Source organism: Salvelinus alpinus, chromosome 9 (genome assembly GCF_045679555.1).
Source record: "Salvelinus alpinus chromosome 9, SLU_Salpinus.1, whole genome shotgun sequence".
NCBI lineage: Eukaryota > Metazoa > Chordata > Actinopteri > Salmoniformes > Salmonidae > Salvelinus > Salvelinus alpinus.
Window position 1 is genome coordinate 49,166,332 of NC_092094.1, and position 14,172 is coordinate 49,180,503.

Below are 14,172 nucleotides of genomic sequence, written 5' to 3' on the forward strand. Positions count from 1 at the left end.
TAAAACAATTCCACATGTTAGCTTAGTAGAAACCCAGCCACGGGCCCTTTGATCTTACGGGGATAAATACTAGATATTCATCATAAAGGGGATTACATAAACATTACCTGATGCTGCTGATGGTGACGATTCAATCCACATTCTGCCTCTTTGATGCCCCCAGCGTTCTTTAAACGGTAAGTACTCGTTCACGGAGGAGGACGGTTTGTACCGCACGGCCATTGGAGAGTCCACTGCCTCCCTGGAAAGCACGGTCAGATCAGCCCAAAGCCTCAGCAGCAGCCAGGCCAGGTAACTCACTGAAACAGGGTTTTAATTAGGGTTGCAAAACTCCAGTAACCTTCCAAAATCCCCAGCTTTCTAAGAAAGCCCTATTGGAGGATTCTGGATTTCCTGCTTATTCCCCCCTGATTCCAGGAATATTCCCAGGAAAACCTGGGAATTTTAGGAAGGTTACCGGAATATTGCAACCCTAGTTCTACTGGAACAAAATTGTCATTCATATTCAAATTGTTATTTCTGTACTCATCATGTTTCTTTCTTCCTACAGGAATGACTCGGAGCAAAAGCATACTACATCCTCCCGCTCAGCCAAAAAGAGTTACAGTGGGGAGGGAGACTCCTCCATCTTCATCCGCAAGCGTTCCAAGAAAGATAGTACGAGTCTTATGCACAAACCGCATGCAAACTGCATGTCATCTGTTTTAGTCTGATGCCGATACTTGTCGTGCCATTGGCTGCTTGGGCCTATATTTCAGATGTCCGATAGTAAGTAATAGCCCGTGTGTTTCCATGGTGACAGATTCGGACTCGGACAGCGAGCTCTCGGTGGATGAGCACAGTAGCTCCTACGCCTCGTCAGACAGTGATAATGACAGAGGGAGCCGCAAACATAGGTGGAACAACGAGAGACCGCCCCAGCACAGAACACCCAAAGGTAACGGGACTCACGTTCAAACACACACACACACACACACACACACACACACACACACACACACACACACACACACACACACACACACACACACACACACACACACACAAATGGATTTCAATAGAACTATATGACATAAAATCTCAGATTCATTTTTAGGCGAATCTCGGTATAAACGGTTTATTTTTCTACTTTTGTAGTGGATACGGCGGCCAATCACATGAAGCCTTACTGGCCAGTTGAGCCGCCGACTGTCAGTGAGAGCGAGGAGCCCTGCGGGTTGGAGACGCTGCGTATGGAGACCAAGGTCAACGTGAAGCTCCACCAGGACAAAAAAGTCAATGGGGAGTCACCCTCCCAGAACGGTAGTGCTCCTCCCAGCTCACCTGACAGCAACCAGACAGAGAAGAGAAGGGGTGAGAGAGAGAGACAGACTCCGATCTGACCATTCAAGCCATTTATAATTGACCTTTGTCAAGAATGTCCCAAATCAAATGAATTGTGTGATTGAATCACCATGTCAACATTCTGTGTTATGTTTTGCTATCCAAATAAGTTGTGTGTGTGTGTCTCTGTGTGTGTTTGCTTGCATGACTGACTGTGGTCTGTACACTCACCCTTTGTGTGCGTGTGTTTGCATCCTCTGTCAGGCATTCTGAAAAACAAAATCACTTACCCTCCGCTGACTGACAAGAACATGAAGAATCGCCTGCGGGAGAAATTGAGCGACTACAACCCCCCCACCATCTCCCCCAGAACTACCCCAGTCCCCGTCCCCCCGTCTCCCGTCTCCCCCCGTCTTTGCGCTGTAACCGGGGGCAACCGGGTCCTCATCAAACCCCCACCTCGCCCACCCGTGCCTCCGCGCCCTCCGTTGTCTCCACGGGCGCTGCGCAACGGGTTTGTCATGACAACGACGAGCGCGACAATGTCGCCATTGGTCAATGGCGTCAACGGGGTTCAATACGCCCAAGACTCGGACTCAGAGTGAGTGGTCACGAGATCCTGCCAGCCATGTTGCATGTCTAACAGATGTGTTGGATAATACGTCAATCCCTTTCTGACTTTAAAAACTCTCTCTGTCTTTCTCAACAGTGGTAGCAACGAAACCTCAATCTGACCTGGATGGAATTCCAGGTAGACAACCAAGGAAGAGGGGCTACTGCGCTAATACCATATGTGGGATTCAAGGGTCACTATGACCCATTCCAGTAGGCCACAGGACCCCTAAACTCATATGGAGATCAGTGTCACCGCAGACAGTTGCCTGCCCAAGGGAAAAAGGACACAGGACAGAGTGAAAACTACATGTCCCAGTATGCAGCAGTGAGTTGGAAAAACAAAACAATGCACTTCACGGCACGGCCACCAAGTGGCGCTGTCTGTAGTTATTCAGTGCAGGCGGCATCAGACAGCAGGTTGGGATTGGAGACTTTTCTATCATCAGATGTGCCAAGATGTGAATCAGTAAAACCTCACTAAGTGCCCAGCTGAGGCAGAAACATCAAAAAAGCAAATCAATGCCTTTGGTCTGTGTAATTATCTTGTAGATATTTTTCCTTCTTCTTTGTTACTTGTTTATAGGACAGGAATAACTAATTTGTACATTGTAAGTGTTATTATTGTAATATGATATTTTTGGGACATCATGTGACAGTCAACAATGTTTTTTACGGATATTTTACGAATTTGCCACCTTTTTAAGAATCCACAGCATCTAAAGTACTCCCAGTCTGAAAATATTCTGCTGATAAGAATGGGATTTTTAAAGTATTCAAACACTCACATAGTAAGTGTAGCTGACCAAAAGCCATGTTGAAGTAGTAATTGTAACATAGGGAGGTGCGTTCATCTCTGTATTAGAGTGAAGGTCTTGTCCATTCCAATGGTATCTAAATCAAGTCCTGGTCGCTGAATGACTTTGAATGAGAAAAATGCACTGAAACCGTAATACTTGCGTTACAAGTTCCAGTCAACATCAGAGTAATATGTAGAAATAAATTGCTACTCTAGAATGGTTAGTAGAAGCACTAAGGTGTGTGCCTTTTGATTGTTAACTTAGCACGTTGTGTCATTGTAACCCTTTTTATATTCTTATCGTTTTATCTTTCCATGTACGCATCTCCGGAGATCCTCAAGCCATAGAGCATTGTAAAAGTTCAGCCAGTAACATGTCTGTATTCTGATTTTCAACTCAATTAGAATAGTAAGTTAACAGTATTATTTCCAAGGAAACAGTAGTCGTTTTAAGTATCAACAGCGTGCCTTTCTCCCTGCCACCGCACAGCATAGTGTCTAAATGCAAGGGAACCACTACGGTCTACTTTAATGATACTTTCATCCCTCTGTTCTCCTTCCGCTGTTTCGTGTTTACAGACGAGTCATGTCTCTATAAATCTGTTCTCTTTCAAGTACTTGTTTTCGACGTGTCACATATGGAGATTCACTGGAGGTGGATCACTACGAAGAACCAATCACACAACGTCTGTCGGACACAGGCGAGCCCTCCCTCCTTATAAGGCGCAACTCGCTGGCCACCGGTCAATCTGATGTCTGAAGGATGCTGACGAGACGCCGGTGTAGAACAAGAAGAAGAGAGAGAGAGGAGAGGACATGCGGAGAAGATGGCGGAAACTGAGGTTTTGTTTGAAATTGCTAGTGCATCGGGTGAAGCTAATAGCACAGAAAGTGAGAATGAGTGGGTTACAGTTGTGAAGAAGATGGGGAAACAAGAGAAGTAAAGTTGTGGTGTAAAATAGGAAATCCCTAGACTCGTTTTTAGTCAGATTGAGGGTTTTAGATCAATGCTACTTGGGAAATATATGTAACATCTCGAGGAAAATGTAGAATGTGTTAGAGGAAAGTGTGGCGTTGGTGAGAGTCACAGGAAGTGGGCTTATTTAGATTTCTTTGTGTGTCCACTGAGCGTTTTTTAAGACTAAAACAGATATCGGAGTGGAATGTTTCCTGTATGGATTTTCCTAGCAGGGCGCCTATCAAGGGGGTTATTTCTGGGGTGGAGCAAGAACTAAAGGCAGAAGATGTTACTGACGACATCGATGGAGTGGTTGGTGCACGTCGACTGACCTGTTTGGTGGACGGAGAAAATAAAATCACTTCATCCATGCCACTGTTCTTCGATGAGGAGTCTCTCCCTTCTCATATAAAGTCAGGATTCATGAGATACCCTGTTGTGCACAAGCCCCTTCAGTGTCATAAATGTAAACGATTTGGTCATGGGTCAAGTGTGTGCAGAAGGGAAGAGTATCGTATGCCAGGTGAAGTGAAATGCTGCAACTGTGGAGGTGAACATGAGCCTGAATTCCTGGAATGCCCTGTTAGGGTGAAGGAGAATAAGGTGTCCAAAGTAAGGAGTGTCCAGCGTGTCTCCTGTCTTGAGGATGTGAGAAGAGTGGAAGGAGTGAGTGGCGGGGAAGAAACAATGGTGGTAGAGCCACCAAGACCAAGGTTTCTCATCAACCGAGGGATCATGAAATGTTACATGTTATAAAGGTGGACTTTGTATTATTTATTGCAATGGCCATAAACTGTACAGCAGAAGGTGGAGAAAAAGTCTAGGAAAATTGGAATCATTGTGAATGCAGCTGAACGTTTTTGGGGTCTTCGTGAAATCCGGTCGGTGAAGCCGTCGCAGGTCCCTGAGCCTGTGCAGGGATGTATTTTGGAGTGAACTGTGATTGAAGAAGTGGGATGGGTTTTGTTAGTTGACGTGTTTCATTTTTGTATTTTGTATGATGTCGTTTTCCCCCTTTCCCGCAATGTTTTTTTAGTTTCTTATTCAATACCCCATCCAGCTGGTGGCGGTAATGCACCATTAACATTGGATGCCAACCTCCGTTAAACCCCATCGAAGAAGAATAACACCGGTCATTCTCACCTCTCTTCCTTGCTGAAGAATTACTACCGCTCCTGAAGCTCTCCCTCAGCACAACTAGAATCCTGTCTTTCTACTTAATCGTTCTCATGACGTTACCATGACGTTAACGCTGCTGAACATAGAACCTCAGCTCCTGTCGATAGTGTTTCCATTTCTGCCTCTGTTTTCCCTGCCTCCCTTTGGATAGTGGAGGCTTTTATATTTACTTATAACAGCAAGGGTTTACAGCCCTCTGAGGGCTGGTTTTACCAGAGAGAGGTATGGCTACCTCTTGGGAACTCTTCACAGACATCTCATTTGTAAGAGATTTGCAATGCGACATGTCGGGCCGCCCGTCATATGTTTGAGGTTTTACTGACTGGATGTCACTGCACCTACGTTGGGGCGTACTATCCTCAGTGTCAGAGCCTCTGCGGGGTAATGCAGTTGGGATTACCCTGGGTTCGGAGAGAGCCTGTCTGAGATATGGGAGTTGGCAAAGATTCCCCATATGTGATACATCAACATTAGTATTTGAAAGAGAACTTAAGGTTGCTTTTGTAACCACGGTTCTCTGATAATGAGTGAGATATATCACCGCATTTCTCTGCTCGCAAGGAATAGAGGCATGCTTGAGAATGACCAGAGGGCGGGCGAGTGGCGCCTTATAAGGAGGGAGGGCTCATCTCATTCGCCACTTGACCTGTCTGCCTCCTGTGATTAGTTCTTCATAGTGATCCGCCTTCAGCGAATCCCCATATGTGATACATCTCACTCATATTATCAGAGAACCGGGGTAACGAAAGTAACCTTAAGTTATTGTTTTTGTAATATGCATATATTTATTTTTTTGTGAAAAGACACTGGAAATCAGACTCTAGGAACAGTAAAATAAACCACATTTGGATTTTTGTATTATTGTTTAGTGTTTTATGTAATTCTTGGGTCATTAAGAATTGGTAGGTTTATGACATATTTGCATGTTTTCAAAGGTGTTTGGGTAAAGGGTCAAATAGAAATATGCAAGATTTGTTTTGTTTTTATATACATTTTATTCAATGGCTTCTCTTGTTTACATTAGTAAAGCAATATCTAGTAACAGGACTCATTGATACGCCTCATGCTCATGAACCTCATGCCCATAGAGCCCATGCTCATCTGATTGAAGTTTCTGTACTCTCCAGGCCTCATGTACATCATCCTGCCTCTGTACTGGGGCTGCTCGTACATGAGCCAGTGGCCGTCCATCACGTTGCAGGACATGCAGTTGTTCATGCGGTAACGACCCATGATGTCGTCACAGTCGTCCATCATCTCGTGCATCTGACCTCCGAAGTTCTCCCTCTCGTAGATCCTCATCCTGAAAGATCCTCTGTGCTGTAACACGATGAACAACATGTTTTAGTGAGAAATCTGCACAGCTCAGGAACTTCCTGAAAAAATGTGTAATGTAGCATCATAGATTGTAGACATATTGAGGAATGGACACAGGTGTATGTTTCTCAGAAATCAACGCCATAAAATGCTACAAACGAAATATTATTGGGTTTACCATGGGGATCATGCGACAGGATCTGATGTCGTTCATTCCCATCATGCGCTGGTAGTCAGAGTACTCTCCCCTCCTCATGAACCACTGGCTTCCCATGTAGTTGGGGCGGTCGTAGACCATGAAGCAGCCGCTCTCAACCCTGCAGGACTGGCAGCGGCTCAGGTAGGAGGACATGTCAGGGCAGTCGCTCATGCACTCATAGGAACGACCCTGGAAGTTCCTGTCCTCGTAGAAGGTGACCTGAAAATAAGCAGGAATCCTTTTTATGAACCATTCAAACGTACAAAACCACATTGCTACGTTCTGGGCCTTGCCCAATCCCACTATTAATCAGGTTTCTGCAATTAAGGTTGTCTTGTGCTCTGACACTAGAGTACAAGAGAGCCCTTAGTCTGACAATCTAGGAAAATGTATATTTATATGCACTAAAATATACTTTGCTGTTCATGTTCATGCCGGTGGAGGTCATTTTGTCTCTGTGCTGCTGCTGCTGCTCTTGATGTGGAACTGATATCCTACCTGTTTAAAACCTTTCTTTTTATACCTGTGGCCACATTGTACTAACCCCTGACTCAGCAACATGGCCTAGAGGCCCATAGAGCACTGCGGTTTGTCTAGGGACATGGCTCCATCAAAATAAATTTAAAATGCCGTTTCTCTCGGAACAAAGTAACAATGACCCTTTGTGAAAGGGTTAACAATAAACAGTCCTACCCTCGTCCCGTTTTAGCCGATGTTCATGAGGAATTTGCAAATTATACTTTCTAGTGCTTACCTCAAAGAATTCAACACAAATGTTACAGTTTGTTGCTTGTTTCAATGAATCTTTTATTGAAGTATTTTATCCCAGTTAGTGTGGCCTAATTGAACAAAAGCTTGGGCTGTTGTCTCAGTCAACGCTATGGACATAGTGGGCAAATAGTGAAACAGAGAAGCTGACACTTGTAGAGAGAAAAGAGTGCAACATCTTTAATCCCAGGATCGACAGACGGAAGGATACAAATAGAACATCTTTACCTTTTCCTCCTCTGCATTGTACCAGCAAGCATCACATAGTGTATCACACAGCATTGTAACACAATTCCTACACCACTCCATAAAACTCTGAGGAAGACTATTTGCGGAGTCAGCAATGTACATTATGATACAAAGACAGTACAACAATATCAGGAGAGTGGCTTTAAATTCAACCACAGCTGACCTGTAAATCTATGACCTATATCCAGAAACACCCCTTATTCCCAAGCCATTTATAGATATTTATGTAGTTTTGACAAAAAGAATCCACCAAGAATATCACTATCGGAAAAGCTAGATAGAGCCACTACCATGTTGCTTTTACCAATCCAATTCTTTCTGATCTAGGGAGTACAGGTTGTTTCTGGACAGGGCCCATGAATTCATGTATATATAACCACATATTTCCAAAAAGGGCAAATTGTCTCATGGAAAACTGCCGTCCCAATGACTGCAATCCTTTTCCTGCTTCTATGATAGAAACATCACCAATAGACATTAAGCAAAGCATTACATGAGCCCCTTTCTATGAAACATACAGCAGGTCAACAACAAGCAGTAGGGAAACATTTCACAACGCGTAACCTATGAGTATTTTGAGGGTGAGAGATGAGCCAGACTGAGGTTTTGTGAATGGTGATTTCGCATTGCACAAAGTGGGTTTCAACAGTCAGGAGTGCCACAGGCTCGCACAGCAGTTTCTCAATCATGACTCATGATCACCTCAAGAATATGTACACCAGCCTTAGACAGCTATTGGAGAATTTAAAAAGCTACAGTGTAAAAACGTAAATGCATCCAGTGCTTTACGCAGAACAGCGCATAAAAACCCAAAGGTTCTCACGAAACTCCTCGTTTTAAAACTCGTTGAGATATCCAAATTCTCTGGAGTGAAAGTGTAACATTTGACTTTAAATATCTAATACTAGATACTATTTGTATAGGCCTATTGCCAGGAGTAGCTCTCCTTTCCACCTCTAAAACTGTGTATTGTGCTTGTCCTGTCATTGTACATAAAGAACAATATAATTGCGCCACCTAGTGGAAACTCTCGGGAGGGCACATCAAGGCACAGAAGAGAGGAGAGTTTTTGTTTTGTAGTTTTTTTTTTAAATTGTTGGATAATTGTCATGTTGGGTGCTAATCCCTACCTAAAGATGGAGATATATGGCAACCACAACATTGGGCCCATTTAACAATACACGAGATCTGCATTTAATTTGATATTAATATACAGTGCATATATATCTTTGTATTCATTTACATCTCACACAGTATAACCACACATCCTTTCACATATATTACCTGAGCAAGTATTCTTAACATATTGGCAATACTACAACAATCACAATAAGAGAGCAGGCAGACATTCAAAGTATCAGCAATATAAAAATATGGAAATATAAGAATTACATCTCTAAAATATAATTGTATGTACATTCCATTGTTGGTCTTTGGATGAAAATTGTGCGTCTGTTCCTCTGAACAGTTACCTCCCTTGTTATTTTTCCTACTTCCACAACAAATAAATACTACAAAAAACTAGATCAATAAATACAGTGAGAGTCTATGAAAAAAAAGACTTTCCCTTTCCTAAGCTCGTCTCTACAGGCCTTGTCTGGCTGATACTGGAGGAGGGGAGTGGAGGAAGACTGGGGAGGAATAGAGAGAGGAATGAGTGGACCAGAGGCCTCTACGCGTTGTGGTAGCCATTCTTAGATGGATCCTTCCTGGGTTCTACGTTCTCGTAGATGGTGAGCGCAGCCGTGTTCTGGTAGATTAAATCCACGTTGGTTCCAGTTCTGGATCGGATGATGTCCATGGCACACTGGTTTAGGAACACATACTGCTCCTGTAAGACAATAACACAATGTACTACAATTAGGATGAAGCAAACTTGACCGTTCAGATGTCAAAACATTTTTACCTAGTGACCACATAAGCACCCGTAGCATAACTTCCACTTTTAACCACAGTGACGTATTGTACAGTAGGCCTGTAATAAACCCAGAAACATGCTGAAATGTAGACCAGTGTAGGCAGTGACTGACCTCTGTCTGCACCATGAGGGGCCGGTGCATGCGCAGGTCGTGGATGGTGCCGTACACGTCCACCATACTCTCCCTCTCTATCTGGAAGATCAGCCGGTCGATGGCTATGAAGGTGCCTGTACGGCCTACACCCGCACTGAGTGGAGAGAGAGAGAGACAGAGAGAGGGGAGAGAGTGAGCAAGAGGAAGAAAGAGGAGAGAGAGCAAGAGGGAGAGAAAGGAGAGAGAGAGAGAGGAGAGAGAGAGCAAGGGGGAGAGAAAGGAGAGAGAGCAAGAGTGAGAGAAAGGAGAGAGAGAGAGAGAGAGAGAGGAGAGAGAGAGCAAGAGGGAGAGAGAACTAATGTTAATTGACTTAAACGAATAATGCTTCTTGAAGTTAACTAAGATACACACATTGTGTGTGTGTGTGTGTGTGTGTGTGTGTGTGTGTGTGTGTGTGTGTGTGTGTGTGTGTGTGTGTGTGTGTGTGTGTGTGTGTGTGTGTGTGTGTGTGTGTGTGTGTGTGTGTGTACCTGCAGTGGACGACGGTGGGGGAGTGGCGTGAGTACTGGTCCATGTGTTCTCGGACCAGGTGTCTGAAGTTGATGAGCAGCTCGGTGGTCTCGGGGACGCCGTGGTCTGGCCAGGCTGTGAAGTGGAAGTGACGTACTGAGCGTGTCTCAACCGTCTTCACCTGTCAGCCAATCACAAACACAGGGACACTTACCGATAAGCACTAAGGAATGCATGACATGTAATGAAGGACCCCTTGCAGGATCCGGTTAACAGAGTCGTAGTTGAATCAGAAGACATCTGCTAAAATTCCTTTCAAAAAACAATTGTACATTTAAAAAAAAAATAATTGCTAGGCAAGTCAGTTAAGAACAAATTCTTATTTACAATGACGATCTACACCGGCCAGACTTGGACGACGCTGGGCCAATTGTGCGCCGCCCTATGGGACTCGCAATTACGGCTGGATGTGATACAGTCTGGAAATCAAACCAGGGACTGTAGTGACACCTCTAGCACTGAGATGCAGTGCCTTAGACTGCTGCGCCACTCGGGAATGAATGGAACGGAGTCGAACATGTGGTTTCCATATGTTTGATGTGTTTGATACCGTTCCATTTATTCCATTCCAGCCATAACAAGGAGCTTGTCCTCCTATAGCTCTTCGCACCAGCCTCCTCTGTTATCACAGCAACTTACATTTTTTATGTCAAAGTCCCTGATGGTCCAGTCTTCTAGGGGGATCTCAGAGGTGGTTGTCACGGTGATATTCTCAAAGTGCTTGGTCTCAGATGGATAGTATTCCTCACATTTGACCTTAGCGGAGAGAGGTGGGTGGGTGAGAGACAGGTGTGCTGTTATGAATTGTGGTAGCTTAGTGTGAGGACATGTGGGTCAGGACTTCTTTCCATAGAGTTAGATAGAGGACTCATCTTTGTATCTGTGCCATTAAGGCGTCTGTGCCATTGAGGCTATCCCCATTTTAAAGTAGTACATTTTCTTCTTCTTTTGTGTTTGAAAAAAGCGCAACACTAATACTGGTGATTTACCTCTTCCTGCGAGTCCTAAACCAAATTGTGTGTGTCATTCATTTATTGTGGTCACTAGATGATAGTGATATTGCTTAAAGCCATTTACTAACCATAGGCAACCCAATTTTGAAGAAGACGACAATGCTCCCCGTTTTTCATCTAGTTGTTCAGTACAGTTTCCATTTAATTGAACGTTCCACAAAAAAAAATTCCGTACTGAAAGCAGCCCTTGATAATTGATGATTGCACAGGTGTGTGGGTTAGGCACTTAGTGGGAGAGAGGTGGACAGGTTAGCCTTTCGGACTGGTGGCCTGACAGTGTTTGTTAGTGTAAATACTCTTGTTTGGGCATGCCTTTTGCAATTTCTGTGTAAATATTTTCATTTTGGTCACCGTCCTAGCTTGTGCTTGACGACTGGCGTCGAGACCGATCCGGCCCTGAATCTGGTAGTGTGCTGTCGTGTGTGTGTGTGTGTGTGTGTGTGTGTGTCTGTGTCTGTGTCTGTGTCTGTGTGTGTGTGTGTGTGTGTGTGTGTGTGTGTGTGTGTGTGTGTGTGTGTGTGTGTGTGTGTGTGTGTGTGTGTGTGTGTGTGTGTGTGTGTTAGCTTCTGGTCTAACTATATACCAACGTATTTGTAGGGTGACACCTTTTAAATGGATGTGCCCCCAGACGTGAAAGGGCTAACCTTCTCTGGCTGAGATCCGGCTATGGTGGAATGCCTGAATTACATTTTTGGTGCATTCAAGACTAGCTTGACACCATATAGAGAGGTCTGCAGTGACTAAAAGGCAGTCTGGAGCGCTTCAACAACCTGAACCAGAGAAGGAGCATTGGAGTAGATGACTATATATTCTGCAGACAGACGCAGCTTGGCTGGTTACATCCCCTTTCCAATACACTAAATGTGTGTGCATGTGCACGCGTATGTGTGTGTGTGTGTGTGTGTGTGTGTGTGTGTGTGTGTGTGTGTGTGTGTGTGTGTGTGTGTGTGTGTGTGTGTACTCACTCGTCCCTGTTCGTTACAGCGTGTCAGCATGACCAGAGTCTGGACGTTCTTCTCCCAGATCATCCTCCAGAACTCGTTGACAGTGCCGGGCAAAGGACCCTGGGCCGCAATAAACTCCTTCCTGGAGTTGTAACCCTGGCAGTGGGAACATATTGACCCAGAACGTAAGCATCTACAACAAGCACTATCGAAATACTTCGAGTGTTAATATAAGTTACTTGCAAAAGTATTCATCCCCTTTGGCATTTTTCCTATTTTGTTGCATTACAACCTGTAATTTAAATGGATTTTTATTTGGATTTCATGTAATGGACATACACAAAATAGGCCAAATTAGTGAAGTGAAAAAAATAACTTGTTTTAAAAAAAAAAAAGATTTTTTTTTTAAACGGAAAAGTGGTGCGTGCATATGTATTCATCCCCTTTGCTATGAAGCCCCTCAATAAGATCTGATGCAACCAATTACCTTCAGAAGTCACATAATTAGATAAATAAAGTCCATCTGTGTGCAATCTAAGTGTCACATGATCTCAGTATATATACACCAGTTCCGAACGGCCCCAGAGTCTGCAACACCACTAAGCAAGGGGCACCACCAAGCAAGCAGCACCATGAAGACCAAGGAGCTCTCCAAACAGGTCAGGGACAAAGTTATGGAGAAGTACAGATCAGGGTTGGGTTATAAAAAATCTCAGAAACTTTGAACATCCCACGGAGCACCATTAAATCCATTATTAAAAAATTTAAAGAATTTGGCACCACAACAAACCTGCCAAGAGAGGGCCGCCCACCAAAACTCACGGACCAGGCAAGGAGGGCATTAATCAGAGAGGCAACAAAGAGACCACAGATAACCCTGAAGGAGCTGCAAAGCTCCACAGCGGAGATTGGAGTATCTGTCCATAGGACCACTTTAAGCTGTACACTCCACAGAGTTGGGCTTTACGGAAGAGTGGCCAGAAAAAAATCATTGCTTAAAGAAAAAAATAAGCAAACACGTTTGGTGTTCGCCAAAAGGCATGTGGGAGACTCCCCAAACATATGGAAGAAGGTACTCTGGTCAGATGAGACTAAAATGTAGCTTTTTGGCCATCAAGAAAAACGCAATGTCTGGCGCAAATCCAACACCGCTCATCACCCGAGAACACCATCCCCACAGTGAAGCATGGTGGTGGAAGCATCATGATGTGGTGATGTTTTTCATCGGCAGGGACTGGGAAACTGGTCAGAATTTAAGGAATGATGGATGGCGCTAAAAACAGGGAAATTCTTGAGGGAAACCTGTTTCACTCTTCCAGAGATTTGAGACTGGGACGGAGGTTCACCTTCCAGCAGGACAATGACCCGAAGCACACTGCTAAAGCACCACTCGAGTGGTTTAAGGGGAAACATTTAAATGTCTTGGAATGGTCTAGTCAAAGCTCAGACCTCAATCCAATTGAGAATCTGTGGTATGACTTAAAGATTGCTGTACTCCAGCGGAACCCATCCAACTTGAAGGAGCTGAACCCATCCAATTTGTAAGTCGCTCTGGATAAGAGCGTCTGCTAAATGACTTAAATGTAAATGTAAATGTCTGAAGCAGTTTTGCCTTGAAGAATGGGCAAAAATCCCAGTGGCTATATGTGCCAAGCTTATAGAGACCTACCCCAAGAGACTGGCAGCTGTAATTGCTGCAAAAGGTGGCTCAACAAAGTATTGACTTTGGGGGGGTGAATACTTATGCACGCTCAAGTTTGTTTCACAATAAAACATATTTTGCATCTTAAAAGTGGTAGGAATTTTGTGTAAATCAAATGATACAACCCCCCCCAAAAAATCTAGTTAAATTCCAGGTTGTAAGGCAACGAAATAGGAAAAATGTCAAGGGGGTGAATACCTTTGCAAGCCACTGTATCTAGCTATATCGATCCTGCTTTGTGAAATAAGCCCAGAGCAGAGCTGAATCAGAGAGGGTCAGAGAAAGCTGATTATGATAGCGGTGATGATGATGGGTCAGTACGCACCGGGATGTAGTTAGAATTGATGTAGTCGTCAAATGGACTTCCATGGATGGACAGTTTCACTCTAGAGGAATCATCTGGGATGTGGGAAAGAGGAGCAATGAGGATTGATAGAACTGAAAGAGAATTCCTGTCACTCTGCCCAGAGACAAAGCATCATGCTCCCAACCACTCTAGTGTAAATGCTTGCTTGAATAAACAGCTA

At 44.1% G+C, this 14,172-nt stretch overlaps 3 protein-coding genes across 7 annotated transcripts in view; 1 reads left to right on the forward strand and 2 right to left on the reverse strand.

Moving 5' to 3' along the window:
- Positions 1 to 5,727, forward strand: part of LOC139530258 (cadherin EGF LAG seven-pass G-type receptor 1-like) — an 84,918-nt gene extending 79,191 nt beyond the window's left edge. For both annotated transcript variants that reach the window (XM_071326492.1, XM_071326493.1), the window contains exons 30-35: positions 164 to 291; positions 551 to 657; positions 803 to 937; positions 1,138 to 1,353; positions 1,588 to 1,924; positions 2,033 to 5,727. In XM_071326492.1, coding sequence (XP_071182593.1) covers positions 164 to 291; positions 551 to 657; positions 803 to 937; positions 1,138 to 1,353; positions 1,588 to 1,924; positions 2,033 to 2,057 — 948 coding nt within the window. In that variant the 3' untranslated portion in view covers positions 2,058 to 5,727. The remainder of the gene's footprint in view (positions 1 to 163; positions 292 to 550; positions 658 to 802; positions 938 to 1,137; positions 1,354 to 1,587; positions 1,925 to 2,032) is intronic.
- A 179-nt stretch (positions 5,728 to 5,906) lies between these two features.
- Positions 5,907 to 6,897, reverse strand: LOC139530260 (gamma-crystallin M2-like). The gene is made up of 3 exons (XM_071326499.1): positions 6,803 to 6,897; positions 6,367 to 6,606; positions 5,907 to 6,191 (listed from the first exon to the last, which is right to left on the reverse strand). Exons 1-3 carry the CDS (start codon positions 6,833 to 6,835, stop codon positions 5,907 to 5,909), a joined length of 558 nt encoding a protein of 185 aa, XP_071182600.1. The 5' UTR covers positions 6,836 to 6,897.
- A 411-nt stretch (positions 6,898 to 7,308) lies between these two features.
- LOC139530259 (receptor-type tyrosine-protein phosphatase eta-like) overlaps positions 7,309 to 14,172 on the reverse strand; it is a 33,845-nt gene continuing 26,981 nt past the window's right edge. For 3 of the 4 annotated variants that reach the window (XM_071326496.1, XM_071326494.1, XM_071326498.1), the window contains 6 exons: positions 13,971 to 14,044; positions 11,965 to 12,099; positions 10,626 to 10,742; positions 9,947 to 10,107; positions 9,435 to 9,570; positions 7,309 to 9,235 (listed from right to left, as the gene is read on the reverse strand). In XM_071326496.1, coding sequence (XP_071182597.1) covers positions 9,077 to 9,235; positions 9,435 to 9,570; positions 9,947 to 10,107; positions 10,626 to 10,742; positions 11,965 to 12,099; positions 13,971 to 14,044 — 782 coding nt within the window. In that variant the 3' untranslated portion in view covers positions 7,309 to 9,076. Of the gene's footprint in view, positions 9,236 to 9,434; positions 9,571 to 9,946; positions 10,108 to 10,623; positions 10,743 to 11,964; positions 12,100 to 13,970; positions 14,045 to 14,172 lie in introns of those variants that run through there. The other variant, XM_071326497.1, reaches the window with a different exon arrangement.

Coding starts and splice junctions, on each gene's coding strand:
- LOC139530260 (XM_071326499.1), bottom strand. CDS start 6,835: ATGACCTCCACCGGCATGAACATGAACAGCAAA. Junction 6,607..6,802: donor GCATGAACATGAACAGCAAA/GTATATTTTAGT, acceptor GCTTATTTTCAG/GTCACCTTCTACGAGGACAG. Junction 6,192..6,366: donor CCTGTCGCATGATCCCCATG/GTAAACCCAATA, acceptor ATCGTGTTACAG/CACAGAGGATCTTTCAGGAT.